The 27,740-nt window shown below is 41.0% G+C and overlaps 1 protein-coding gene across 2 annotated transcripts; it reads right to left on the bottom strand.

Annotated features, from left to right (window-relative positions):
* Positions 1-64: 64 nt before the first annotated feature.
* Positions 65-27,740, bottom strand: FAM161A (FAM161 centrosomal protein A). Of its 2 annotated transcripts, XM_045979985.1 has the most exons (7): positions 27,143-27,740; positions 14,693-14,931; positions 11,184-12,353; positions 10,675-10,842; positions 8,665-8,764; positions 1,257-1,411; positions 65-814 (listed from the first exon to the last, which is right to left on the bottom strand). In XM_045979985.1, the coding sequence occupies exons 1-7, from the start codon at positions 27,338-27,340 to the stop codon at positions 676-678; spliced, it is 2,169 nt and encodes a 722-aa protein (XP_045835941.1). In that variant the 5' UTR covers positions 27,341-27,740; the 3' UTR covers positions 65-675. The 2 variants fall into 2 exon arrangements, with proteins under 2 accessions (XP_045835941.1, XP_045835942.1); XM_045979986.1 differs by lacking the exon at positions 10,675-10,842.

Below are 27,740 nucleotides of genomic sequence, written 5' to 3'. Positions count from 1 at the left end.
TGGGTGGGAGGGTGGGGAAGCAGGCTCCCTGCTGAGCAGAGAGCCCGATGTGGGGCTTGATCCCAGGACCCTAGGATCATGACCTGAGCCGAAGGCAGAGGCTTTAACCCACTGAACCACCCAGGCACCCCTATATTTTATTACTTTTTAAGAAATGGCTCAGATAAGAAACATTAAATACCCAATAAAACAAGTGTGAGGATTCATTTTGTGAGATGTATCACAGAGGAAAAGAATGGGCAAATAGTATAATTGGAAGATTTATTGATTGACTTTCCAGAAAAAGATTTTTGAATCACCAAAAGCCAATACTTCTTTCTGCTCTCAATGACACGCCATTTGTTTCCACCTCAAATACAGAAGTAACATATACTTTTCTAACCAATCGGTTTGTGACAACTATGATTTTCAAATGCTTTTTTAAAAAATACAAGTAAGATCAAAGTTGCAAACCTATCAGGAGCGATTAAAAAACCTGACTAAGCCAAGCCTTACCCTAACTGACCCGACAACCATTTGGCTGGACTTGGCCTTTTCAGGTTACAGATGACTTTGCTCAAGAGCCCCGTACCTATTGGAGGGCTCTCATAGATGTTCTTCACGCAAGCATGGATGCTTAGGCCCACGGTCGCCATCGACGGTGCAGGCACAGATGGGAGATCCACAGGTACTCTGTTACTCCTTAACAGATTTCTCTTCTCCGCTCTCTTCATCAGCTTCCTCTTCTTCCTTGTAAGAATCCTGGCTGTTCGTATCAATAAAATGATTTTCCTCCCCACTCTCTCTTTCTTCTCCTTTTTCTTCTTCCTCAAAGCTGGAGGAAGAAATTTATTAATCTTTCCAAGGAAAAATGATTTGGTTTAAAGGTCAACAAACCCTTTGCAACGTATGCTATCGTGCAGTCTTCCTTCCTCAAGAGTATGAGCTCTGATTTATCAAGAAAACTCTATAAAAGGGCCAATTGGGAACTTATCTATTTCCAACCTTGAGTGACTCTTTAAACTTCATTTGAAAACATCTTATTATTTTCATCTTTCATATCAGTCAGAAAGTTAAATTATTCTCCTTTAAAAACAAGATACTTCACCACCATGTCATTTTGAATGTGCCAAGTGTTAAAATATCAATGTTTTACAAACAGTTCACATGTATTTTGTTAGGTTAAAAGAGCTTTTAAAAATATAGGACAGAATTTTATGCTTTCTGGCAGGTACCTTTTTCAAAGGTAAACCATTTAGACATCTTATATATGTTACCTTTCTTTATCTTCAGCGAAACTCTTCATCTCTTGATTGCTGAAGTACTCAATTATTTTTCCACTTTGGCCTTTCTTTGAAACAAACTCATCAGACAGTCCTAGTGCTTTTAGGGTATTAGAATAATGCTTTTCTGCTGCCATTCTTGCATTTTTCTACAGGAAAGACAGAAGACTTTTTTAGAGAACAGAAGACTTTAAATTTCCATTAAAAACGTATGGGTTAAAAGCTCCAATGAAAATTAAACCCAATAATCACAATACGCAGACAATACGCAGACCTTCTGACCAGCAATCCCACTCCTAGGCCTATACCCAGAGAAGCGCCTACATATGTGCTCCAGAAGACCTGTACCAAAATACACAGGACACCACTGTTTGGAACAACCCCAAACATCTCTCAACAAGAGGATGGATAAATCGTGGTCTATTCATACAACAGAGTAAAATAAAGCAATGACAATGAATGAACTCTAGTTGTACATGACCATATGGACAGATCTCATGAACATACTACTAAGCAAAAGAAGCAAAACACAAGAGAATACATATAGTATGTATGATTCATTTACATAAAGTTCCCAAATGGGCGAAACTAAACTATACCGTGTGGGGATAGATACTAAACTAAACTATACCGTGTGGGGAGGGTAAAACTGCAAAACACAAGCAACAATAAAAACAAAAACAAGGAAGAGTTAATCTCAAAAATTAGAATGGTGATTACCTCTGGGAGAGTAGGAGAGGGTTTTGATCTGGAATGGCACAAGGGGTTTCTGGGGTGCTGGCAATGTTCTGTTTATTAACCTAGGTAGTAGTCACATGAGTTTTGGTCTATAGTTATTCTTTGCACTCTACCTGTTTTATATACTTTAAAAAAAATACACCATTATGACTATTGAAGACTATCTAGAAACAACAGGAAGAAAATAAGTTTGTGATAGGTGTCAGAGGGTTCTTTTAATTTATGTACCTACTGTAATTTTTATTCTTTACATGCTATATCTCTAATCCCTCAAAGATGATAAATTCATCACTGTTGTTATCTTTAATCAGGAGGAATCAATGGATACAGAAAAAAACAAACAAACAAGAATTTAGCACTTGGTTCAAATCTCCAGAATGTTGTTTCCTGGCTTTGGCACCTGTGAAACTGTGATGAGTCTCTCACACCTGAAGCAAGACAGGAAGGAGTCAACACAGTTCCTAAGACCACGGGCTTCCCAGGGTCACAGGAGGACTGGAGTTCACACCAGTGTCTCAGCTTTGGTCACCTTTTACCTCCTATGAGTATAGGGCCAAGAATTGCCATCTTGTCCTCCAACTGAAGCAAGGTGACTAGGAATGGGCTAGTTCCAGCACACCAATGGCACCCCATATTAGAGAGGGTGTGGGAGGGCACCCCGTCTTACCCCCAAATTTAACAAATAAGGAAACCGAAACACTCCCTCCACTCCCACTAAGGTTAAGCAGTTTGCTTAAGGTCACAAGGATAGTGAGTGGTAGAACCAAGTCTCTTGACCATTTCCTGGGTCTTTTCCATGGCACCATCCTGCTTTCTCTAAGTAGTAGTGCTCATCCTGGAGTGTGAAGGTAACTTAAACCTGACTTCAGCAAAGCAGGTGTCAGATATTTATTTGGCTAACCTAGGGACTCCAGCGTCATGAGGGGCCATGGCATCTAGTGTTTCACAGGAGAAACCAAAATAACATATTGATTACAATGGATAAACTGTCACCGGTGATTCCTGATGCTCTGGAAAACTGAAAACACACTCAAATTGTTGCAAAATGCACCCACTATGAATAACAACAATTTTCAGAAAAGTTAATAAAAATGCAGCCAGGGGGCACCTGGGTGGCTCATTCAGTCAGTTAAGCTCAGGTCATGATGGCAGGGTCCTGGGATCAAGTGGGACATCAGGCTCCCTGCTCAGAGGGGAATCTGCTTCTCTCTCTTCCTCTCCCCCTCCCCTCCTGCTCTTGTTCTCTCTCGATCTCAAATAAATAACATCTTTTCTTAAAAAGATGTTATTTATTTATTTGACAGACAGAGATCACAAGTAGGCAGAGAGACAGGCAGGTGGGGGGTGGTGGTGGAATGCAGACTCCCCGCTGAGCAGAGAGCCCTCCCGTGAGGCTCTATCCCAGGACCCTGAGATCATGACCTGAGCTGAAGGCAGAGGCTTAACACATTGAGCCACCCAGGCGCCCCTAAATAAATTAAATCTTTTAAAAAATGCATCCAGAAGCTATGAACACCAATACACAAGCTTTGAGAAACTGAAAGTCATGGCAAAGTGAGAAAATAAGAACTGCTCGACAGACAGTAAAGCAGAATAAAGAAAACCCAGACCCAACTCTAAATGCATTAAGAACAGTATATTCTGATGTAAGCAAATTAAATATAAAAGAGATTAAAATGATACCCAAGTCGGTGCTCATAAGTCTTCATTTGAACTTGGTTTAGGATTTAGAATCTACTCAATTAATAAACGCTGTGATTTCCAAGAAACAGGACAACATGGTTTGTTCTGTCCCAGATCATAGGCTTACTCTGCTAGAGAACAACTCAACAGCAGCAAGATCACAATTAACACTAATAAATGGATAATGCACAAAGTTGTGAGTGAATTTATCAAATAACAGCTGCTAATTAGCAGCAATAGTCACAGCAAAACAGACTGCAAGAGAAAGCTGCACTAATTTGTGTTAACAAAACCAAAGCAATGGTGAGTCACTGCCAGTCACTCTATAGACAGAATTAATTACTTTTACATATTTTCTATCAGGGCGAATAGTATATAATTACTTAACTGAAATATACATTTCCTCCTTGCATTTCACCATGCAAAGAATTGCACAGACTATGAGATAAAAGGAACAATTAAAATAACTGTATGATTATTTGATTTTACTATCAAAGATTGCAAAAAAAAAATTAGTGTTACTTCTTCAGGAAACCAAAATAACATGCAATGATGAAAGTTTTTCTACAATCGGGGAAAAAATACTTACTTTTCATAACCATAAGTTTCATTTGTAGTAATTCTTTTACTTATTTAATTACTGAATACTTCTTGGGGCATCTGGGTGGCTCAGTGGGTTAAGCCTCTGCCTTGGGCTTAGGTCATGATCTCAGGGTCCTGGGATTGAGCCCCTAATAGGGCTCTCTGCTCAGCAGGGAGCCTGCTTCTACCCCCAACCCCCAACCTCTCTGCCTGCCTCTCTGCCTACTTGTGATCGCTGTCAAATAAATAAATTAAATTAAAAAATCTTTAATTACTGAATACTTCTTTTGTAACAAGTCCTCATGGGAGGTGGGGGGGGTATATATGGAGAAAGAAGTATTTTTGGACAAAAGGACCAGTATATGTGAGGGCCAGAAGTGGCAGAAGTAGAAATGAGCTGTGATACTGATCTATGCTTTCAACATTTAAAATTTCTCTCTGTGTTTAATTTCACACACGCTACATATTCAGCCTCATTTTCTCTGGTGCTTAGAAGCAGCAGGATTCACAGCATGGCACAAATGCTCACTCCTGCTGAAACTCATCACTAAGACGGGGGAGCTCTCACCCCCCCAACCCCCCCCCCCCCCACTCCCTACCACTAATCCCAGAAAAAAAGCAAGACGTCACAGTCTGGCTAATTTGATCCTGACAGTTCAGTTTTGGTTCAATAAATGTTTATTAACATCTCCTCGTGCCAGACGTTATCCTGGATGCTAGGTGCTGGGAATACAAAGATTTGAACACAACTTTTAAAAGGAACTATCTAGAAGGGAAGAGAGATCCTGAAACAGGTAATTCCCACACAGGGCGGCAGGAGTGAAGACAGAAGTATGCAAAGGGTAATGAAAAACACAGGAAACACAGGAAAGGGCACCCAATCCCACGAAGACTTGAAGACTTTTATACGAAGACTTGAAAGATCAGGAGGAAAAACAGGAAGAGGCTCTAAGAGTGTTCAGAAACAGCATGAATAAAGATTGCAAGTTTGAAACTAGTGGTCTGGTATGGTCTGAAAGTAAAGGGTGTCCATGGTGAGGGGGCGGGGGCAGTGCTATGGCTGATGTATTTGGTTTAGAATTTAGAATCTACTCGATTAAAGGTTAACAGGGATCAGAGTGTAGAGGGGTCTACTCACTACACTGAGACTCGTGGAGGTATCTTCTGGGAGAAGGCAGGACAGCTTAGTCTTAACTGTTTGGAAGCAGATGGACTTGGGTCCAATCCTAGTTCCATTACTGACTACCTATAAACCTTATTAGTTACTTACCTTCTTTGAACTTCAGTTTTTTCCTCTGTAGTACAGGGATACCCACTTTGTAGTATTGTTTGAAGAAGTCAGTGACAAGACCTCTTGATCCCATTCATTGAAAATGAGAACGAGTACAATCAATGAAAATGCACAATTGTCACCATTTCCAAAGGTTATTTACTACCTACTCAGGGTTAACATTTTGGCAAGGGAATGGGAATGGTAAAGAGAAAATATAATGGGTGGCTTTGCAAAGAGCAAGGCTGGAAAACCAGTCAAACAATTACAAAAACTCAGAGAGAAGACAATAGAGGCTTTACAAAGCATTTCACCTTCAGGAATGGGAGATAGGCAGATTCAAAAATTATTTAGGAAGAAAACTTGTCAGGTCTCTCAGCGGCAATTGAAAGAGGGAGGAAAAGTGGTTCCCAGCCACCAAAATTGTGGCCCAACAAAAACAGGAAATCAAAGAGGAAGATCTAGTTTAAGGCAAGATAAATGTAGATGTCTGTGGGAAATCTGTAGATATAACCACCAGACAGACAGACAGACAGACAAAACAACCTGCAGCTGGGAGCTGGAAAGAACTACTTTGAGCTTAAAGTCAATCACTTTCCACTAGGTAATACAGAATTTTTCTGTATTTTTCCCTCCAAAGTTGAAACTGAGATATTAAAAAAAAAAACCCCACCCTTAAAATGAAAAGTGTTACATAAAATTATATCCAAATTTTAGTATATGTGCTGCCGAAGCGAGCACGAAAATTATATCCAAATTTGTAGGTAAAGGGTTCCCAAAACTTTGAGAGACTGAATATGTAAGTTCACCTGAATATGTAAAGCCTCGTCCCTGTCCTCGGTGCATTGAGAAGGGTGGTCCTGCAATGCTGGCAGGAAGCTCCAAATGCAACAGCTTGAAAATCACAACACAGCACCTGTAACCTCCAGGGATCCTGTCTATTGTTAAGCTATGTTACCCAAAAGAACACCTACCTTCTGAGTACAAAGGAGAAGATGATGCGAAATGCACAGATATCTCTTAGAGGAAGATCGTAAAACCAACTATAAATTTAGTAAAATCAGGACTCACTGTCCATAGGACCAAATTATTTTCCCAATGAAAAGGAACTCCTTTCAGTAATTGTAGATAAGAATGAAAATTATAGGCTCGCTTAAAAAAAAAACCGATCAGCAAAATGAAAAGGCAACCTACTGAATGGAGAAAATATCTGCAAATGATATATCTGAAAAGTGGGTTAATATCCAAAATATATAAAAAAGTCATAGAAGTCAATAGCAAAAAATGAAATAATCCAACTTAAAATGGGCAAAGGATCTGAATAGACATTTTTCCAAAGAAGGTCAAATGGCCAACAGGTGCTCAACGTCACTAATCGTCAGGGAAATGCAAATCAAAACCACAATGAGGTATCACCTCACACCTGTTAGAATGGCTAGTATCAAAAAGAAGAGATAACAAATGCCATGCTCATGAGGATGTGGAGAAAAGGGCACCCTTGTGCACTGTTGGTAGGAATGTAAAATAGAACAGCCACTATGGAAAACAGTACAGAGGTTCCTCAAAAAGTTAAAAACATAAATATGATACAATCCAGTGATATCCAACTTCTGGGTATTTAACTGAAGGAAACAAAATCACTACGTTGAAGAGATATCTGCACCCCACATTCACAGAAGCATTAGTTACAATAGCCAAGAGAGGGAAACAACGTAAGTATCCATCAAAAGACGAATGGCTAAAGAAAATGTGGTGTATGTGCAAGGAATACTATTTGGCCATTAAAAAGGAAGTTCTGCCCTATGCAATGATATGGATAGACTTTGAGGACTTTATGCTAAGTTCAATAAGTCAGACAGAGGAAGACAAGGGCTACAGATCTCACTTATATGTGGAATCTAAAAACAAAAACAAACTTGTAGAAAAACAGATCAGATTTGTGGTTACCAGGGGAATTGGATGAAGGCGGTCAAAGGTATAAGCCTCTAATTATAAGATAAATAAGTACTGGGAATGTAATGTACAACATGATGACTGTAGTTAATACCACTGTATGGTGTATCTGAAAGCTGCTGAGAGAGTAAATCCCAAAAGTTCAGATTTTAGTAAATCCTAAAATTTCGGTATTATATGAGGTGTGGGTTTTTTTTTTTTTTTTTAAGATTTTATGTATTTATCTGACAGACAGAGATCACAAGTAGGCAGAGAGGCAGGCATAGAGAGAGAGGGAGAAGCAGGCTCCCCGCCGAGCAGAGAGCCCGATATGGGGCTCGATCCCAGGACCCCGAGACCACGACCCGAGCTGAAGTCAGAGGCCTAACCCACTGAGCCACCCAGGCGCCCCCCCCCCCCTTTCTAAAAAAATATTTATTTTTCAGATATGGTTCAGTGAAATACTATCAGTAAGATATCTGAATTATTTTTTTTTAAGATTTTATTTATTTATTTGACAGAGAGAGATCACAAGTAGGCAGAGAGAGGAGGAAGCAGGCTCCCTGCCAAGCAGAGAGCCCAATGCGGGACTCGATCCCAGGACCCTGAGATCATGACCTGAGCCGAAGGCAGAGGCTTAACCCACTGAGCCACCCAGGCGCCCGAGGTGTGGATTTTTAACTAAACTTATGGTTGTAATCATTTTGCCATATATGTATGTCAAGTCACATGCTGTACATCTTAACTGTACATGGTGCTCTAGGTCAGTTATATCTCAATGAAACCGAAAAAAAAAACTGGCAGAAAGAAATCTGATTCCATTAACATTTTGTTTCATTTTTTTAATTCTTCAAGGACTTCCAAATCATATAGCAAAGACTCACCTTAATATATGACTAAGTTGGTACTAAAAAAAAAGAAAAGACCAGCCATGAAAAACAGGTTATGAAACTATTATTTTGACTATGACTGCTCAGCAGCACATTCTGTATCAAGCTGACATGCCTCCTTGACTAGCTTTGATGTTCAGATTTAAGCACAAACTTACTTGACTGATTTGATGAACCTGTCACAGAAACAATAAGATGTCTCAATAAATTATATAACATGTAAGAAAAACGGACTGTAAGTTAGGAGCTAGAGATGTTTAAAAAAAAAAAAGGTTGACTGAAGCTCTTAAATTCCAACAAACACAACCTGAGCAACTCTTTCAAACAGTAGCGGCCTGTGTTTTAATTTTTCTTCTCTTTCTTCTAGTTCTCGTTGGTATTCTCTCATCCTTTCCTTTTCACTCTTTCTAAAATCAAATAAAAGGAATGGAATTTTAAAAGAAATAACAGCTTACATATAGAACATTTAGCTTAGATGACAAATCAGAAATTACTGATTACAAGCATGGCTTACAGTTTACCACAATTCCTTTCCTAGACTGGTAAATTTTTATGGAATGCAGAATAAAAACCCTAGGTTGTGAGAGCACACGTTTTACATCCTGGGAACTGTCTGGACACTCTGATTTTCTGAAATTTTCAAAATATAATGTATTAAATTGGCTTGAAGAGATGAATAAATGCCCTCTTAACTCAATTTTAAGTGCAGAAAACCAAGAAAATTTAGTCTAAAGATCTCCTATAAGTTGGTGGCAAAGTTAATTAAATTCGAGCAGGTCAGGGGAAAATAGAGAATAAGGGAATAGGACATAGGGAGGAAAAGGAACCAAAACACATAAATTCACTGTAAATGTACTTACTATTTGCAGAAGATCCTATAGTGAAAAAAAAACGCTTTTTCCTCTATGTAAAACATACTAACTCTACTAAGATAATAAGATTTCATGGATTAGAAAAGATAATTGTACTACAGAATGATAATTATGCTTAATTAAACACAAAATTGGTATTATGAAAAATCCAGTTTACTTTCTTAGGGTGAAGAGTATATTTCTAAAAAATTTTTGCTCAAGTTCATCAAATTTCTCCCTCTATCACGAATTACACTGATATACATTATAAGGAATATAAACATAATATATATTATAAAGGAATATAATTATTATTATAAACACTACATATTTTAAAAGGAATAACTCATAATTAAAAGCAAATATAGATCTGGGTGGTACTTATAAATCAGATTAAAAATAAATCATATTACTTACCCAGCTTTGGGGGGAGATATTTTCCTATTTAAACATGAACATTTTTACAGAAAAATGTTCCTCTGGAACACTGGTTTTCAAACTTTGTAAAGCAGAATTCCAGTGCTCTGTGAAAGGGTTCTGCAAATATTTTTATTTATTTATATTTCTTTATATTAAAACTACAATGAAATGCAACACACATGCTGAACACACACACGTGTTAACTGACACATCACATAACTGATGTTAATTGACATCGTGTTCATTTGTGTTATCAGATTTCATGCAGACCTTAGAACAAAGCTCTCTGACAGATCAATTTATTGAAGAATATTCTGAGATTACATGGCAAGCTATTAAAAAAGACCTTTATCTGTATGAATCAAGATTTTTCTGTTAACTATACTGGAATTACAAGAAAAAAACTTAAGGGGCGCCTGGGTGGCTCAGTCATTGGGTGTCTGCCTTTGGCTCAGGTCATGGTCCCAGGGTCCTGGGATTGAGCCCCACATCGGGCTCCCTGATCAGTGGGAAGTCTGCTTCTCCCTCTCTCACTCCCCCTGCTTGTCTCTCTGTCAAATAAATAAATAAAATCTTAAAAAAAAAACAACACTAAAAAGAAAAAAGATTTTTTTTCTCAATATTGTACTGGGCTATCAAAAATAGTATAAAGAAGGGGCCCCTGGCTGACTCAATTGGTGGAGCATAGAACTCTTAGTCTCAGGTCGGGTCATATTGAGCCCCCACATTGGGCACGAAGCCTACTTAAAAAAAAAAGGTAGTATAAAGTAAAAGAAAAGATTAGATACTGACATACAGTTACAACTATTAACTATGGCCATGATATAAAACGTTTCAGTTCATCAACATGGCATTATAGTCCTCACCATGAGGTGAGGTGAGTGAGTGACTGTGAATGTGTATGTGTCTGTGTGTTGAGTGTAACTGATAGCAACTTGAATCCAGAAACTAAAATACTAATTAATCTGTTCATATACTGTATCCGCTGATTAAGAAGGAAAGTTTGAAAACCAATGATCTGGAGGTTCAGGATTTTTTTATGATACCTGAGAGATTTGACTCTGGATTTAGACATTTGAGCTAAACTTTGATGTGAGTCATAAGCCTTAGCCCGGATTGTCAGGAGTTTCTGCAATTCTTTCATTCTTTGCTTCTGCTTAGTTAGGATCCGATTTCTCTCTTCTTCCAACATTTTCTTTTCCTCAAGTGATCTCCTGAGGGCAACAAACTAAGGCTTAATTCACTTTAAGCCGATGAGAATGTGATTTAGCAAAGATTTAACATGGGGAAACTTAAACACTGAAAAAAGGCTCTGACGTGTGCAACTGGAAATCAACAGGCTGACTATCTTTTCTATCCCCGGAGATTCATAAAATGGAAAAGATACTCATTTCTTAGAAGGACACTCTCTGGCAAAATGCTCTGCTTCATATAGTAAAATATATTACCAAGTCTATTTCTTCCTATTTTCCGACTGACCAACACAAAAATCAATAGAGCTACAACACTCTTTTAGCAGCCGTGAGTCGGCTGGCGCTATATCCTAGTCATTTACCTCGTGGCTTGCTCTCTTCCTCTGGAAGACACTGTGGGCATGGGAGGGTCGCAGTGACAAGGCACAGGCTTTGCACTTGCACTTCTTACTGTCAGTCTGTGCCTTGGAGAGACATTAGGCCGTGTTTCTTTTAAATGTTCTTCATCTGCTGCAATGTCTGCCAGAATTTTCTCTCTTTTAGCGGATGCGTTAGAGGCCGCATGAAGACCAGACGGTTTACGGCCAACGGTTAGGAGTTTTGAACACTTCTGTTCTGAGAGGTGTTTCCGGTATCTCTCAGGAAGGTCTTCCAAACTGGCAGTCTGGCATCTCAACTCGTGTTTACACTTCAACTTTTCAACCTGTTCAGGACACTTGAGCTTCCTCGGAGCACAGCTTCTGTGACCTGACCTACAAGGCAGAGGAGATGAAGACTGTAAAAGCTCTTGGGCCCTCAGCTGCGTCATAATCTCTCTATAGAGCTGCTCTTCTTTTAACTTTTCATTAGAGGTTGAGCCATAAGTAGATCGAGGTATAGGTCTGGCCTTAAATTGATTTGTTTTCTTTTTAGACTTACATAAGTCTCTCAGCTGCTTCTCCCGGATTGCTTGTTTCTGTTCCTCCCTTGCAATAAACTTAAACGGTTTTTGGGAGGCCAAAAGAGCTTCTTTGTTTTTTTCCTTCAAACGCCTCCTGCGTTCTTCATTTTGCTTGACTATGTCATGATAAAGGGGGAGGAAGACAAATGCAGGAACTGGATTGGCTCGGAATTGTTTCTTACACTCTGATTCTTCTTCCTGTTCTCTGAGCACTTGGTGTGCCATTTCAATATCTGATTTCGATTTCATGTTCTCTTCTTTTTTCCTCTGTTCCCTAATCATCATTTGAAAAGGCTCAGGTACTGTAATCCTTGGCACCCATTCTCTTGGTTTCTTCTTTGTTTTTTCAACTGCCGGGAAATCAGCGTCTTTATACCGAATATAATCTTCAACAGAAAAATTTGTCCACATGTTGTTAATGAGTTCTTTAGCATAGCTCATCACCCTCTTCTTCTCAGGATACTCTTTTTCTGAGTTCGGCAACTCATCTTCAGAGGAAGACATAATCAAGGAGGAAGCCTGCCCTAAATCAGGCTCTGAAAATGATGTTATTAACGAGATAGTGTGATAGGAGTTCTTTTCTGAATCAGACCTGTATGAGAAGAATAACAAAGTTACACTCTCAGTTGCCTGTGACCAGATATAAAAATTAAGAACTAAAAGATCAAGGTATACTCAGAAGATAGGTGCTGGATAGACAGGCCTTATAATTATCACTTTTATTTAGAACAGAGCTAAGAGATGCCTATAAATTATCTAATTCAACTCTCTCATTTTACAGGGGAACCTGAGGCAGCAGAGGCTCCTTGTGGCTAACCTCTATTAAATTCTCCACATGTTTTCCAGAGTCACCATCTTAAAACATATATCATGTCACTCCCCTTCTTGAAACTTTTCTATGATTTGCCATTGTAACAAAGTTTAGATTATAAAGTCCTTCAAGACTCGCCCCTGTCTGGGTCACCTTGGTGGCTCAGTTGGTTAAAGTCTATCTTTGGCTCAGGTCAGGATCCCAGGGTCCTGAAATCAAGCCCTGTGTCAGGCTCCCTGCTCAGTGGGGAGTCTGCTTCTCCTTCTCTCTCTGCCACTCCCCCACTTATGGACTCCCTTTCTCAAATAAATACATAAAATCTTAAAAAAAAAATATGGGGTGCCTAGGTGGCTCAGGTGGTTAAGCATCTGCCTTCAGCTCAGGTCAGGATCCAGCGTCCTGAGATCAAGCCCTGCATCAGGCTCCCTGCTCGGTGGGGAGTCTGCTTCTCCCTCCCTCTGTCCTCTCCCACTTATGCTTTCTCTCTCTCTCTCATTTTCTCTCTCTCTCTCTCTCTCTTAGATAAATAAATAAATAAATAAAGTCTTAAAAAAAAAAAAAGACTAGTCCCCTTTTACCTTTCCTGTTTCACCTCTTGCCTCTCTCTACCTTCAGTTACCAATCTTGAGTCATATCCAACTATATGAAGTTCCTCGTATACACCATGAAGTCTCATACTGCCATGCCACTGCACACATGGTTTCTGTGGCTTAGAAGCCCATTCCTTACCTCCTGCATCTGCTATAGCTACTTCTCCTTTAATACTGAACTTGGATATGACAGTTCCATAGAAATTCCTGCTTGCATCCCTCTACCAACACCATGACATGATCAGTTGCTTCTTCGGTCTCCATAACACTGTTACATAGGTTCTATCACAATTTTTGGTTCTCAGTTAGTTTTTGAGCTCAAGGGCAACTTGATTTTTGACTCCTCAGTGTCCAGGCAAGTTCTGGCACACAGGAGATGCATAATTAGCACTGACCAACTGGATGAGTTAAGAGACCTGCCTCTAGTTTCAAAAACAAGAGAGTTCATAGGAGAAATGGGTCCAGAAATTACAGACTATTTTGAAACCTGAATCAGATTTATGTCTTAGTCCTGAACTGTTTGTGTGTGGGAGTGTGTGTGTGTAATTTATTTTTTTACTTAATTATCTTTTCAAGTAACAGAAGCAGGAAAGTTTATCAAAATGAAAAGTACAGGGCGCCTGGGTGGCTCAGTGGGTTAAATATCTGTCTTTGGCTCAGGTTATGATCTCAGGGTACTGGGATTGAGGCCCGCATCGGGCTCTCTGCTCAGCAGGGAGCCTGCTTCCCCCTCTCCCTCTGTCCCTCTACCTGCCTCTCTGTCTACTTGTGATCTTTCTCTCTCGGTCATATAAATAAGTAAAATCTTAAAAAAAAATAAAAAAGAGAAAACGAAAAGTACACTCTTGAGATATAAGAAGGGGAGCACTCAAGAGAGAGAGCTGTTCCTATACTTTATATGTTTAATGACTTGTGTTTTTTGTGTTGTTTTTTATAAGCAGGCTCCATGCTAGGCATGGAGCCCAAAGGCATGGAGTTCCAACATGGGGCTTGAACTCACAATCCTGAGATCAAGACCTGAGTTGAAATCAAGGGTAGGATGCTTAACCTACTGAGCCACCCAAGTGCTGCTGAGCTCATGTTAATCCACATAATATAAAGGATTCTTAAAATGAAATTTTAATATTTATCATTTAAAAATGGCCCAGACTAGGGGAGCCTGGCTGGCTCAGCTGGTACAGCATGAAACTCTTGATGTCGGGTTGTAAGTTTAAGTCCCATATTAGGTGTAGAGAATACTTAAAAATCTTTTAAAAAATAACAATAAATAAAAATTAAAATGGCCAAGACTAAATATTTTGATACATATCTATAGTTCTTTGAGTGGCAGGTCAGCGAGAAAAGACTAAATGACTCTCAAAACAAGAAGCTATTGGTGGATAAGCCATTACACATTTTGAATACAGTCCAACCTCTGTATATCATTAAAAGTACAAAGGGAGAGTTGAGAGAAAATATTCTGAATAGTTTGGTTCTGCACTTTTAAGTATACATTTTACAGCCCACAAATAACGTTATGTACAGACTTACCTGGAAGAGACACTAGAAGCTTCTTCCCTGATGATCACTGGCTGAACTTCTTTTAAATTTAATTTATTCTGGAACATCTTCTCTAACTTTGCCATAGTTTCCAAGTGGGCAGCTTTCAGTTCTTCTAGCTTCCTAAAATACTCTTCATTCAAGTGGTATATATCAGAAAAGTCCACAAAGTCCTCCTTGCTTGTATGTGTTTGTTCGTCCACCTCAGAAATGTTGCTGTTAAAATCAGCCTGGTAGGAAGTAAAAAACCTGTTATATGGTGTTTAGAACTGAAAGATGAATTAAACTGACACTGATTCCCAATGTTGCTTCTTAAAGCATACACTTAATTAGGTTATACGTTACTTGTAGGCTACATACACATAATGGATTATAAGTTACTTGTGGACTATCCCCCAATGATATTTTATTAAGAATGAGAGATGGGGAGCCTGGGTAGCTCAGTCAGTTGAGTGTCTGACTCTTGATTTTTGGTTCCAGTCATGATCTTGGGGTTGTGGGATCGGCCCTGAGTCAGGCTTTCTGCCCAGCAGGGAGTCTGCTGGAGATTCTCTCTCCCTCTGCCCCTCCCCCCTTTCTCTATAACAAGTGAATAAATATTATTAAAAAAAGAAAGAAAGAAAGAGGGAGACAGACAGACACCAAATTGCCAGAAAATAAATGCTATTTAATTCATTTTATAAAGGATGGTTAAATTCCCAGTTCATACACCATAACAGGATAGACCCAAACCACCCTTTATAAAGAACCTCCTTCTGAGTTGTAAGTTTTAACTGAGATGAAGAAAAACAGTTCTTCCTGCTGCAAACTGGCCAAACACAGCCCAATACCGACCCCTAGCTGGGGTCCTGAAGTGTGGGCCCCAAAGGTGTGCCACTGGAGAAAAGACAGGGAAAGAGAGAAGTCAGGGAAATGGGAGAATGGGGACAGGGGAATAGGGGGAACAAATTTCTCACTGGGTCACCAAGGGGTCAGGGAGAAGGCCTCCTTGATGCCTCAGGAGGGAATAGGAGGGTGTGGGAGAGGGTAGGAGGGACCATCAGAAAAGCCACTTCTGTGGCAACAAGAGCCAAGAGCTCCCTTGGGTGACAGAAACTTTGAGGACGACAAGAGAACAAGAGCAGTACAGTACAGAGACTGCACACAGTACAGCTATGTTATAGACAGACCATGCCTATACCTCCCTCACTCCTTCCACATACCTTTCAAAGTTTTTTTTTTTTTAATTTAAGATTTTATTTATTCATTATAGAGAGAGCGAGAGACAGCAGAGGGAGAGGCAGAGGCAGAAGGAGAAGCAGACTCCCTGGTAAGCTGGGAGCCCAATGTGGGGCTCAATCCCAGGACCTGGAGATCACAACCTAAGCCAAAGGCAGACACTTAACCATGTGAGCCGCCCACGTGCCCTCCTTTCAGAGTTCTTTAACTGAAACAACTAAGGAGGTAAAATCCCATTTTCTCCATAAATAAAAAAATCTTAATAGTTTCTCAGTTGAGAAACAGTTTATTTATGATGGGGTGCATATAAAAGGCTGCTGATCATGGTTTTAAATATAATCTACTGCCTGAAATAGACTCAAAATGAGAAAAGCTTATTTGCCATAGAAAATTATAAATATATAACAATCTGGTAACACTCTAGAAAATAAAACTGAGAAGCTTCTCTTAATAGGAAAACTCAGAACACCAACTGTATACAAATACTTACAGGTGTGGTGTTTTTGTTTTTTAACAGACTAAAAAGAGTATACAAGAGGCAAGTGTTGCACCACTTGGGGTAACTTAAAGAAAGCAAATGAAGAAAAACAAGTTTTTCTCAAAAGAACTCGTATGCAGAAATTTATTACCAACAAATTTGTGACTCAGAGAATTGCTTTATATATGTCCTACAACTCAAATAAAAATTTTTTCTGATTCTTCTGTTGTTTCTGTATGTGTTCCTCACCATTACTTTCTCAGCTGTGGGGATAAGAACTTTGTTAACTTCCTCATCCATTAAATATTTAGAGACATCCAGCATTCAGCTGGCTCCTGAAAGATACAAATCAGATAAAAACTCTACTTTCCAGAAGCTTCCAGCTAGTTTAGCAGAGGACATGTAAATAAATCAATAGTAGACTTTGAATAAGACAGAACTCCTGACCACAAGCTGCTCCCAGCTGAACAGGGAGACAGATAAGTGACCGTGTATGTCATGATATAAGACACCATGAGAACTCAGAAAGGATGGCTAATTCTAACCAGGGAAAAAGAGGAGGCAGAATTTAGAGAGATGAGCCAGACTGGAGACATAAGGATGGGTGAGGAATGTGCCAAATCAAGGAAGTGGTGAAAAACAAAGAAATCTGAGGCACAGTGCTAGAACACTCATCATGTCACCTCATGACAATGCAATTAGTAGGTAGTGTCATCTCAAGGAAACTGAGGCTCAGAAGAGTTAGGTGACCTGTCTGCAGTCACACAGCTTATAAGTAGCAGAGCTGGTATTCAATCCCAAATCTGTTAGCTCCAAAGGCATACCACACTCCTCTCAAGGGCAGGAGGGTTTTTTTAGACTCAAGCAGAACAGGCATTATGTGCTCAGAGAGAGGTAGTCTGAGTGGCGGTGGGGAACAGGGTATATGGAACCCAGAAGAGGGCGGGAAACAAGGTGAAAAAGGTAAGTCAAGAGCCCTAACCAAGAGCTCAGGCCATAGCCAACAGGAACATTGAAGGATGTGAGCAGAGGAGTGATATGGTAATGCTCAGAAGGAATCTTCTCATAGGAGAGAGGGAAGAAGGGTAAGTTTGGCAGTAGTTAATGGGCTACCGCAAAGGTCTGAGTTGGATATCCTATGGGCAAAATGAAGGGAGCAGTGTCAGGAACAAAAGAAAGGAGGCTGCCTTGGGAGACTAAGGAGGCTGAAGTTTCAACTTGATGATGGCCTGGGTTGTGGGCAAGAGAGTAAAAAGATTTCTGTTTGGAGTGCTGTCTGTCTAGGTAGATGGTGCTGCCATGCATCAATATAGGGAATACAGCGGAAAACTGTATAAAAGCGGAAAGGAAACTAATTTCTTAGGACACACTGAGTTTGAAGGGATAGTAGGGGCAGCTAGATGTCCAGGAAATGGGGAGTGGAGGGGGAGAATGCATTTGGAGAGCTAGTAATAAGGCTGGGCTGGAGAGGGAGATATGGCAGGTACCAGTGCACACAGAAGTGACAGGTACAGCTTTGAATGTGGGTAAGGTTGACTAGGGAGAATGGAGTAATGAGAGACAAAAACCTGAGGATGGAAACGCTTGCAAACACCAACATTTAAATAAACAGGAAGAGGAGGACTGATATGAAGGAAAAAGTGGTCATGAGAGATACAAAGACCAAGTGATAAGGATATTCAAACAAAAAGAGCTTTAGTTTGATTTGAGTTTGGAAGATAAAGGAAAGCTTCCTAGAGGAGGTGATATTTGAGATGAGTCAAAAAATGGAAGAATCTGGGGGTTCAGAGAGAATGTAGGGGGCAAAAGGAAAATACTCCAGATAAACTTCCAGATGAAGCTGAATGACATTAGTAAAAGCAGCAGGGGTGGACAATATGGTGGGGAGGAAGGTGCACAAAGTTGCAGGATAAGAGGAGAGTAAAATGCATAAAGCAATTTGGGGGAGGAAGCAGGATGGTTCCCATTTCTCATCTAACTTCTGGCTCCCCACCACTCACTGGTTAACTGGTTTTACCTTCCTTATAATCTTAGAACCCTTCAATAAGAAACACCCATATGGAAGCTAAGTAACTTTTCAGTTTGGAGCGCTGTCATGGCTTGGGAGAAAGATTACAGGCATGATGTTAGAATTTTCATTTAAGCCTAGGTTCTGCACTTCTTAGCCGTGTGACATGGGCACTTACCTTGTGAACATTAATTTTATGACACATAAAGTAGGTGCGCCAGGTGTTAAACTATTGTCTCTTCGCTCCAAGGCCACCCTTCTAGGCCCTGTTACGTGATACTAGGGATGGGATTCTGCAGTGTTTCTGCTTTGCCAGCTGTTCCCCGCTGGACTCTGCTAAAAGTAACACTAGAGGGAAACTGCATGGCTGGAGAGGAAGGGACTTTTATACCTTCCTGTTAGTTCTCTGTCTGCTTGAGCCTTCCCAGCAACGGTTCTTCCCTTGGGCAGCAGCAGTAGTTCATTTTAGTAGCAGAGGTTGATTCCAGTTTGCAGTTTTTCCAATGCTCAGAGAATCAGGAAAATCACCTCAGGACCTTTGCACTTGCTGTTCTCTTTCCCTGGGATGTTCTTCCTCCAGATATCTGCACGGCTCACTTGTTCAGTCCTTTAGATCTTAATGAAATGTCATCTTCTCAACAAGGTCTTCACTGACTACCCTATTTGAAATTACAACCTCTCCCCCACTCATTTTCAGCCTCCCTTTTCTGCTTAATTTTTTTCATAAATACTCACCACCAACTGACATTCTACATGACTTTGTGTATTTTGTGTCTGTCCCTACCAAAAAAGAAGCATCACAAATACAAGGATTTGTCTGCTTTGTTTATGGCTGTGTTCCCAGTGCCTAGAAAGTTCTTGGCCAGTGGCAGATACTCAGGAAATATTTGTTGGATGAATGAATGTAAGCTAAAAAAATATTAAGTTTCCACATGCAGAAGAAGAAAGGTATTCCCTCCCAGAAGACTGAATCTTTTGAAGAAATACTGGCTGCCCTAAAGAGCTATATTCTACTCAATATTAAGGAAAGTGCTTATTTTCCAAAAACTACAATAAAAACCAAGAGGATATTCCAAAGAACTGTTTTTGGCAAAAGCATCCATACACTCTTCATTCATTCCTTTACAACATCCCTTAAAAGGAGGCCTTATAAAAATCATTTTCACAAAAAGGATAAAATGTATTTGGACCTGAAAAACTGAAAAATTATAAAAGGATGAGTAGCTTCTGATGAGAGGCACAGGTCTCACAAACTTTAGTTAGGTGCTGACTTTTGCACAGTATCCATTCCATTTCAGCTTAATACTTCTAATTTTTCAGATAAACTGATCTCAGTGTTTTCTTAAACAAGTGAATGGTTAATAAGCAACTTCCAATTCTAATTTCTTTTTTAAAAAGATTTTATTTATTTATTTGACAGACAGAGATCACAAGTAGGCAGAGAAGCAGGCAGAGAAAGAGAGAAGCAGGCTCTCCACGGAGCAAAGAGCCCATGCGGGGCTCAATCCCATGACCCTGGGTTCATGACCGGAGCTGGAGGCAGAGGCTTTAACCCACTGAGCCACCCAGGCGCCCCTCCAATTCTAATTTCATCTTTTATTATCTCCACACAGAAAAAAATATTCAGTAAATCAAATAACATAGGCTGAGGACATTATTTTCCAAAAACCTAAAATAGTACCCTTTCCCTTTAATTAATTCTTCAGCTTTCTACGGAATGTTGTGCATGTAGCTACCAGATTAGAGGATAATCTTTCCTAGATTGGCTTGACCCATTTAGATAATGACTCCTTCTGGCACATGTTGCTTCATCAGTAACAAGCACTCATAATTATTTGTGTTCTAGCCTATGTAGTACCATCCGCAGTTCTGGAATTTTTATTTAAAAACTTCTTTGCGGGGCGCTGGGGTGACTCAGTTGGTTAAGTATCTGCCTTCAGCTCAGGTCATGATCCTGCGGTCCTCGGATTGAGACCCGCTTCCACCTCCGTGGAACAGGGAGTCTGCTTCTCCCTCTCCCTCTGCCTGTTGTTCCCCCTGCTTCTGTGCTTGCTCGCTCTCTCTCTCTGTCAAATAAATAAATAAATTTTTAAAATCTTAAAAAACAAAAAAACTTCTTTGCATTGAAAAGATTTCTAAAGAATAAGGTAGATTTATATATACTAACATGGATAAAACCCCAATAAATGTAAGAGAAAACACCAGCTACAGAAAAATATGTATATATAAAATGTGACCGGGATGCCTGGGTGGCTCAGTCTGTTGAGACACTGCCTTCGGCTCAGGTCGTGATCCCAGGGTCCTGGGATCGAGTCTTGCATCAGGCTCCTTGCTCGCCAGGGAGCCCGCTTCGCTCTCTCTGCCTCTGCCTGCCACTCTGCCTGCTTGTGCTCGCTCTCTCTCTCTCTCTCTGACAAATAAATAAATAAATAACATCTTTATAAACAAACAAATAAATAAATAAATAAAATGTGACCATACATTAAAATACTATGTACACAGGAAAGAGAAAAAAGCCCAGAGACTATATATTGGCAAAAGAGTGGCTACCAATGTGGGGGAGGCAGATTTTCTTTCTGCGGGGAGAAGTGGTAAAAGGGCCTGTGCCTTATTTGTAGTATTTAAAATTTTTTAAGATTTTATTTTTAAGTAATTTTAAGTAATCTCTATACCCCAAATGGGCTCAAATTCACAATCCCGAGAGATCAAGAGTCACATGCTCTACTGACTGAGCCTGCCAGACACCCTTGCAACATTTGATATTTAAAAGGAAAATGTGCTCATATATTATTTCCACAATTAAAATATAAGTTAAAAAAATTTAAAAAGGGGTGGCTGGCTTAGCTGGTTAAGCATTTGACTCTTGGTCTCAGCTCAGGTCTTAATCTCTGGGTCATGAGTTCAAGCCCATTTTGGGTGTGGAGCCTACTTAAAATTAAATAAATTAAATTTAAAAATAAAATAAAATAAAAAGAATGTTTTGTGAATATTGATACTAAATTTAAAACTGAACAATTTCTGGGGTGCCTTGGTGGCTCAGTCGATGGAGTGTCTGGCTGCTGATTTTGGCTCAGGTTCTGATTCAGGGTTGTGAGATCAAGCACTGCATCAGACTCCCAGCTCAGTGCGAAGCTGGCTTCAGAATCTTTCTCTCCCTCTGCCCCTCTCTCCACTTCCTCTCTCTCAAATAAATACATAAATTTAAAAAAAGAGAGGGGAACCTGCTACCCCCCAAAACTGAACAATTTCTTTTCTTTTCTTCTTTTTTTTTTTTTAAGATTTTATTATTTGAAAGAGCGAGCACAAGCTGGCAGAGAGGCAGAGGGAAAGGGAGGAAAAGACTCCCCACTGAGCAGGAAACTCAAAGCCAGGAAACTCAAAGCGGGGCTTGATCCCAGGATCCTGGCATCATGATCTGAGCTGAAGACAGATGCTTAACCAACCAAACCACTCAGGTACCCCCAAACCGAACAATTTCTAATGGATACTTGGTCTGCCTAGCACTTCCCCCATTCCTTTTCGAAGGTGGCTCTCACTTTCCTCTGCTCTTCTACCTGCTCCCACCCCCACCCCCAATTACCCAAGAGAACTCTTTTCATTTCTTCAAGAAAATAGAAACCATCAGGGGGAAGTTCACTCATATTCCCATCTACAAAGCTGCCTACTTTTGCACCCTTTCTCTCCTTCTCTCCTGTTTCAGAGATGAAATATTCCTTTTCTTAACAGCATTTAACTCTTTTCTTCATCACTAAAACCAATGAATGGGAAACTTAACCCCTTCTACTACCGTAGCTGGTCCTTAATCTCTTCTGTTCCCTTTTTCTTTACTTTACTTTTCTTTTTTTTCCTTTAAGATTTATTTATTTGAGAGAGAGAGAGAGAGCATGAGTGTGAGGGGTGGGGGGCGGGGAGCAGAGGGAGGAGAGAATCTCAAGCAGATTCTCTGCTGAATGCAGAGCTGGATGGGGGGAGGGTGCCTTGAACTCAGAACACTGAGATCACGACCTGACCTGAGCCAAAACTGAGTCTGACACTCTACTGACTGAGCCACTCAGGCACCTTTTTTTTTTTCTTATTTGACAGAGAGAGACACAGCAAGAGAGGGAACACAGCAGCAGGAGGGGGAGAGGGAGAAGCAGGCTTCCTGCTAAGCAAGAAGCCTGAAGTGGGGCTCGATCCCAGGACCGTGGGATCATGACCTAAGTTGAAGGCAGACACTTAACGACTGAGTCTCCCTGGCGCCCCCTTTTTTAAAATACATATATTTTTAAATAGGTTCCACACCCAACATGGTGCCTGAACTCAGAACCCTGAGATAAAGAATCCCATGCTCCGCCTACACAGCCAGTCAGATACCCCTTCAAGGCTAGGTTCTTCAGAGTTTTATAGTAGACCCTTTCTCCTCTTTCTCTAAATTCTGTCCCTAAATGACTTCGTTCATTCCCATTGTCTTAAAAAGGCTGGAAACTCCCAGACAGAAGTCTATGGTCCAGACTCCACAGGACTATGGTTTCATAGGCCCAACTGCTTTCTACATATTCTTACTTGGTAGTTTCATAGGCATCTCAAATTTATCATGTTAAAAACTGAAATCCTGGGGGCACCTGGGTGGTTCAGTGGATTAAGCCTCTGCCTTCCGCTCAGGTCATGATCTCAGGGTCCTGGGATCGAGCCCTGCATCGAGTTCCCTGCTCAGCGAGGAGCCTGTTTCGCCCTCTCTCTGCCTGCCTCTCTGCCTCCTTGTGATCTCTCTCTCTGTCAAATAAAATCTTAAAAAACAAAACAAAACAAAACTGAAATCCTGGGATGCCTGGGTGACACAGTCTGTTGAGCATCTGACTTTTGTTTTGGCCCAAATACTGATCTCAGGATTGTGAGATCAGGGTCATGAGATCAAGCCCTGCTTCGGCTTCGTGCTCAGACAGAGTCTGGTTGAGATTCTCTCTCCCTCTCCCTCTGCCCCTCCTGCTAGTGCTCTCTCTCTCTAAAATAAATAAATCTTTAAAAGAAAAGAAAAAAAAAACACCAGGTGGCTCAGTGGGTTAAGCTGCTGCCTTCGGCTCAGGTCATGATCTCAGGGTCCTGGGATCGAGCCCCACATCAGGCTCTTTGCTCAGCAGGGAGTCTGCTTCTCTCTCTCTCTCTGCCTATTTGTGATCTTTCTCTGTCAAATAAATAAATAAAATCTTAAACAAACAAACAAAAAAACCTCAGACTCTGAATCCTACCCAGCTTGTAAACCTATTCCTCCCCTAGTTATCCCCAATTCAGTAAATGGCATTACTTTTCATACAGCTGGTCAAACCAGAAGCCTGGGCGTGAATATTCTTCATTTCTTCTTCTTCCTTGGCCTTCACATCCAATCTAACAGTAAATCTTATCCAGTCTAAAGAAATCTGTCCACTTCTTGCCACCTCTCCTAGACTAGGACCAAGCTACCACCACTGGCCCCTGAGTCACTGCAACAGTCTCCTAACCAATTTCCTTACTTCTGCTTTGTCAAAGCCTCCAAGCATTCTCCAGAGAGCCATCAGTCATCTTTTTTTTTTAAAGATTTTATTTATTTATTTGACAGAGAGAGATCATAAGTAGGCCGAGAGGCAGGCAGAGAGAGTGAGAGGGAAACAGGCTCCCTGCCGAGCAGAGAGCCCGATGTGGGACTCGATCCCAGGACCCTGAGATCATGACCTGAGCCGAAGGCAGCGGCTTAAACCACTGAGCCACCCAGGCGCCCCATCAGTCGTCTTTTAAAAATGTAAACAGAAACATGTCTGATCTCTTAAAGTCTTCAAGGACCTCCTGTTATACCTGTACCAAAAATAAACATAAACTCTTTATCTTGGGGGCGCCTGGGTGGCTCAGTGGGTTAAAGCCTCTGCCTTCGGCTCAGGTCATGATCCCAGGGTCCTGGGATCGAGACCCGTATCGGGCTCTCTGCTCTGCAGGGAGCCTGCTTCCTCCTCTCTCTCTGCCTGCCTCTCTGCCTAGTTGTGATTTCTCTCTGTCAAATAAATTTTAAAAAAATTAAAAAAGAAAAAAAAAACTCTTTATCTTGGTCCAAAAGGCCCTGAATGTTCAGGCCCAGCTCACCTCTCTAACCTCATCTTCTTCCCTTCCTCCTCTCTTTTCAGACCCTCAATCACACAAAACTCTTTCTCTTCCTATCTTAGGACCTCTGCATATGCCGTTCCCTCTGCTTGGAACGCTTTTTCTACCCCTAGTCTTCAAATGGTTGCTCTTTCTCATCTACCAGACATCGTCTTCAAATTTAATTCATTTAAGTAGGTTCCTAGCTACTTTTTTTAATCATAGATGTCTGTTCATTTCTTTCCCAGCATTTCTCATCTTATAATCATCTATTATATATCTAATATATCAAATATATATTGGATATATTATATATATGCTTATATATAATTATATATAATATATTATATAATATATTGGATATATTAGATATATATCCAATATATTATAGTCACTATTCATTTTGTATTATCTAAATTCCCCACCAGACTGGAAGCATTGTGACAATGTGCTCTATGCCTGCTTCACTCACACTGAATGAAGTAACCAACTCTTAATAACTGCTGGATATTTGTTGAAAAAGGTCACTCCATTAGGAAAGTCAGTGAAACTTTAACAGTGAATTAAAGAATACTGCTTTACCCATGTCATCATCAACCACATAACAAGGCCTATGGAGCGCTATCTTTAACTGAGGCTAGATTCAAGGAACATGCCTCAGAACCCAATATGGGCTCAGAGTCCTGCAAGGGGTGTGTGGGGGAGGGGGAGGGAGGGTGGCTTTGGCAAAGCAAAGGACTGAAAGGAACACTGTGACAACTGGTTCTCTAATTAGTCTTTTTTAAAAATTAGGCTCCATGACCAGCATGGAGCCCAGCGTGGAGCCCAGTACAGGGCCTGAACTCACAACCCTGAGATCAAGGCCTGAGCTGAAATCAGGAGTCAGACACCTAACCAGCTGAGCCACTCAGGTGCCCCTCTAATCAGTCTTGTGTGGCACACATAGTATCTGAGTTTCCTACTGTGAAGAACACAAGCTTGGCTCCTGAACCCATTCCTGCCTTTTCAGGGCTTCTTCCTCCAACCGGTACCCTCTATCGGGTCTACGCACAGCTCATCCAGCTTTGCTTTTGGATCCTCCAAGTGTGGTAGTCTTAGAACAGTGTCAAACCCATAAGACTTAGCTCCCTTTTCTGTTTGCTTGGTAGGATCCTGTCCCTTTAAAACTAGCTTATTAGATAAACTAATCCCTCCTAAGGTACTAAATTTCTAATACAAATCTGCAGTTTCGCAGGGCACTCTGGAAGTATGCCTGCCACTACAGAAATGACGCACTCCTCTAGCACAGCAAAGCCAAAGGAGATTTAATCTTTGGGTGAGCTGTTCAAATCACTGGCAGTTATTATTGTTACGAATTTATATAAACTGCTCTTAGATATGAAACAAATCTACTCATTTGGTTCTCCTAATATCCTGGTGAAACAAGAGACATTTATTACAGTTCTTTCACATTTAAGGAAACTGAATTTGAAGAAAGTTACATCTTAGTAGCACCTAGCAAATGGCAGAGAACGGATCCCAGTCCTCTTCCTCCATTCAAATTTTTTTCCTCTATCACTTTGTCTCCTTTGTTGGGTACTGAGATTTGTGCTGTGGGAAGCTTTATCACAAATGAAATTGTTCTTAGGACTCCCACCCTGGTTCATGTTCAGGGTCTCAATCTGCCTTACTCTGGAGGACCTCAGGGAGTTTGTCTCTTGGTGAAATTGTGACCATAAAAGGCTTGCTACAGACTTTCTCATTAACAGTTTTAGTGTAAACAGGTTAGAATTCCAAAATATCCAGTGATTTTATTAGCCATAGGCCATAATGGTTTTGTATCTGAGCAGCTTTGGACAAATGATATTAAGAATCTTAACTGGGGGTAAGGAGATTTATACCTGCACACTGCTAGTTAAAATTCAATGTTCCCATCTTTTAAATGAATAGAGTGGATGGCAGACTCAGCCCTCTACTTGATGGGCAGGTGTTCACGACACATTTGACACCAAAAATTGATCAGTGAAAAGGCTTTCTCACCCTGAAGAGTCGTTTTGGAAACTGGAACCTCAGTAATTTGCTTCTCTGGATGCCTAACTTTAATCTGTGTATCTAACTGCCCACTGAACTCTTAAATGATTTTAAACACCACCCCTCATGACAATGTATTAAAATGCACTAATAACCAAGACTTTAAAGTGACAAATAAACACATAAACGACAATAAAACAAATAAATAAACAAATAATAATAATAATAATAAATAAAACAAATAAAACGACAGCACAGCTGATTCACCTGAGTTTTATGGGTTATCCACTATGGGGTACATCAGTTTTTCCCAAGTTGAAAAAGAAAAAAGCAACAGCTACTTCCAACAGATGCTGAAGCAGAAGGAGTAAACTTCTGTACCTTATACCCTCTAGAAATGCTCTCCAAGAAATTCTTACAATCTCTTCGTTGAAAATTAAAAGATTTTCCAACGCCTCCGTTCTGAGTATCTTCATGGGGGCAGAGAGAAACCTGGCGGGCCACGTTTACTGGGTAGGGCGGAGGTGGACAGGGCAGCCAGTTTCCCAGCGGGTCCCTCAGCCCAGCGGGGACGCAGATCAGCCCTCAGCCCGCGCCCTGAGGACACCCAGCTCCAGCCTCCGTCCCGCCCCTGCATTACCCGCGCCTGCGCCGGCAGCACCGCCTTCTCCTTCTCTTCGTCGCCTCCCTCCTCCTCTAAAGCCGCCGCCACCGACGCCGCCAGGGCCTCCGAAGAATCTTCGCGTTCATTCTGGGCGACCTGCGCTCCGATGCTGGGATTTTCCGGAGTTTGGAGACTGGAGGCCTCCAGCTTCGCCGCTCGGTGCGAGGCGGCCATCACCGCGCCGCCGAGGCCTGAGCGCCCGCGCTGGCCCCGGTGGGTGGGGAAGCTGGCGCCGACTCTGGCCAGCCAGCGGCTCCTGGCTTGGGACAGGCGGTTACTAGGGGCACAGTAACCAGGGACGCTACAGGGGCCGCGAGGGGCCAAAAGTCACTCAAACTCCTTCCGCTGCGGGAAACCCGAGATGGGCGCTTCCTGAACAGTGGGAGTGAGTCCTGAATCTTCGCTAGTTTAGAGGGTTGGCAGGCAGAACAGCACATCTCTTCGCCAGCTTCGCGCCTCACCGCCTAAACGCACACTTCTCACATTGTATCAGTTAAACAACTTGCTTTGTACACAAAAAATAGCGCATTTTCATTCATTGAAATATTTGTTGAAGCCGGCGGCGGCAGAGGAA

Source organism: Meles meles, chromosome 15, assembly GCF_922984935.1.
Source record: "Meles meles chromosome 15, mMelMel3.1 paternal haplotype, whole genome shotgun sequence".
Taxonomy (NCBI): Eukaryota; Metazoa; Chordata; class Mammalia; order Carnivora; family Mustelidae; genus Meles; species Meles meles.
The sequence above is the reverse complement of the archived record's forward strand: the minus strand, read 5'-3'. Positions and strand labels throughout refer to the sequence as shown.

Coding starts and splice junctions, on each gene's coding strand:
- FAM161A (XM_045979985.1), bottom strand. CDS start 27,340: ATGGCCGCCTCGCACCGAGCGGCGAAGCTGGAGGCCTCCAGTCTCCAA. Junction 14,932..27,142: donor TGCTGCCGGCGCAGGCGCGG/GTAATGCAGGGG, acceptor ACTTCCTACCAG/GCTGATTTTAACAGCAACAT. Junction 8,765..10,674: donor TCCAGAGTCAAATCTCTCAG/GTATCATAAAAA, acceptor ATTTGATTTTAG/AAAGAGTGAAAAGGAAAGGA.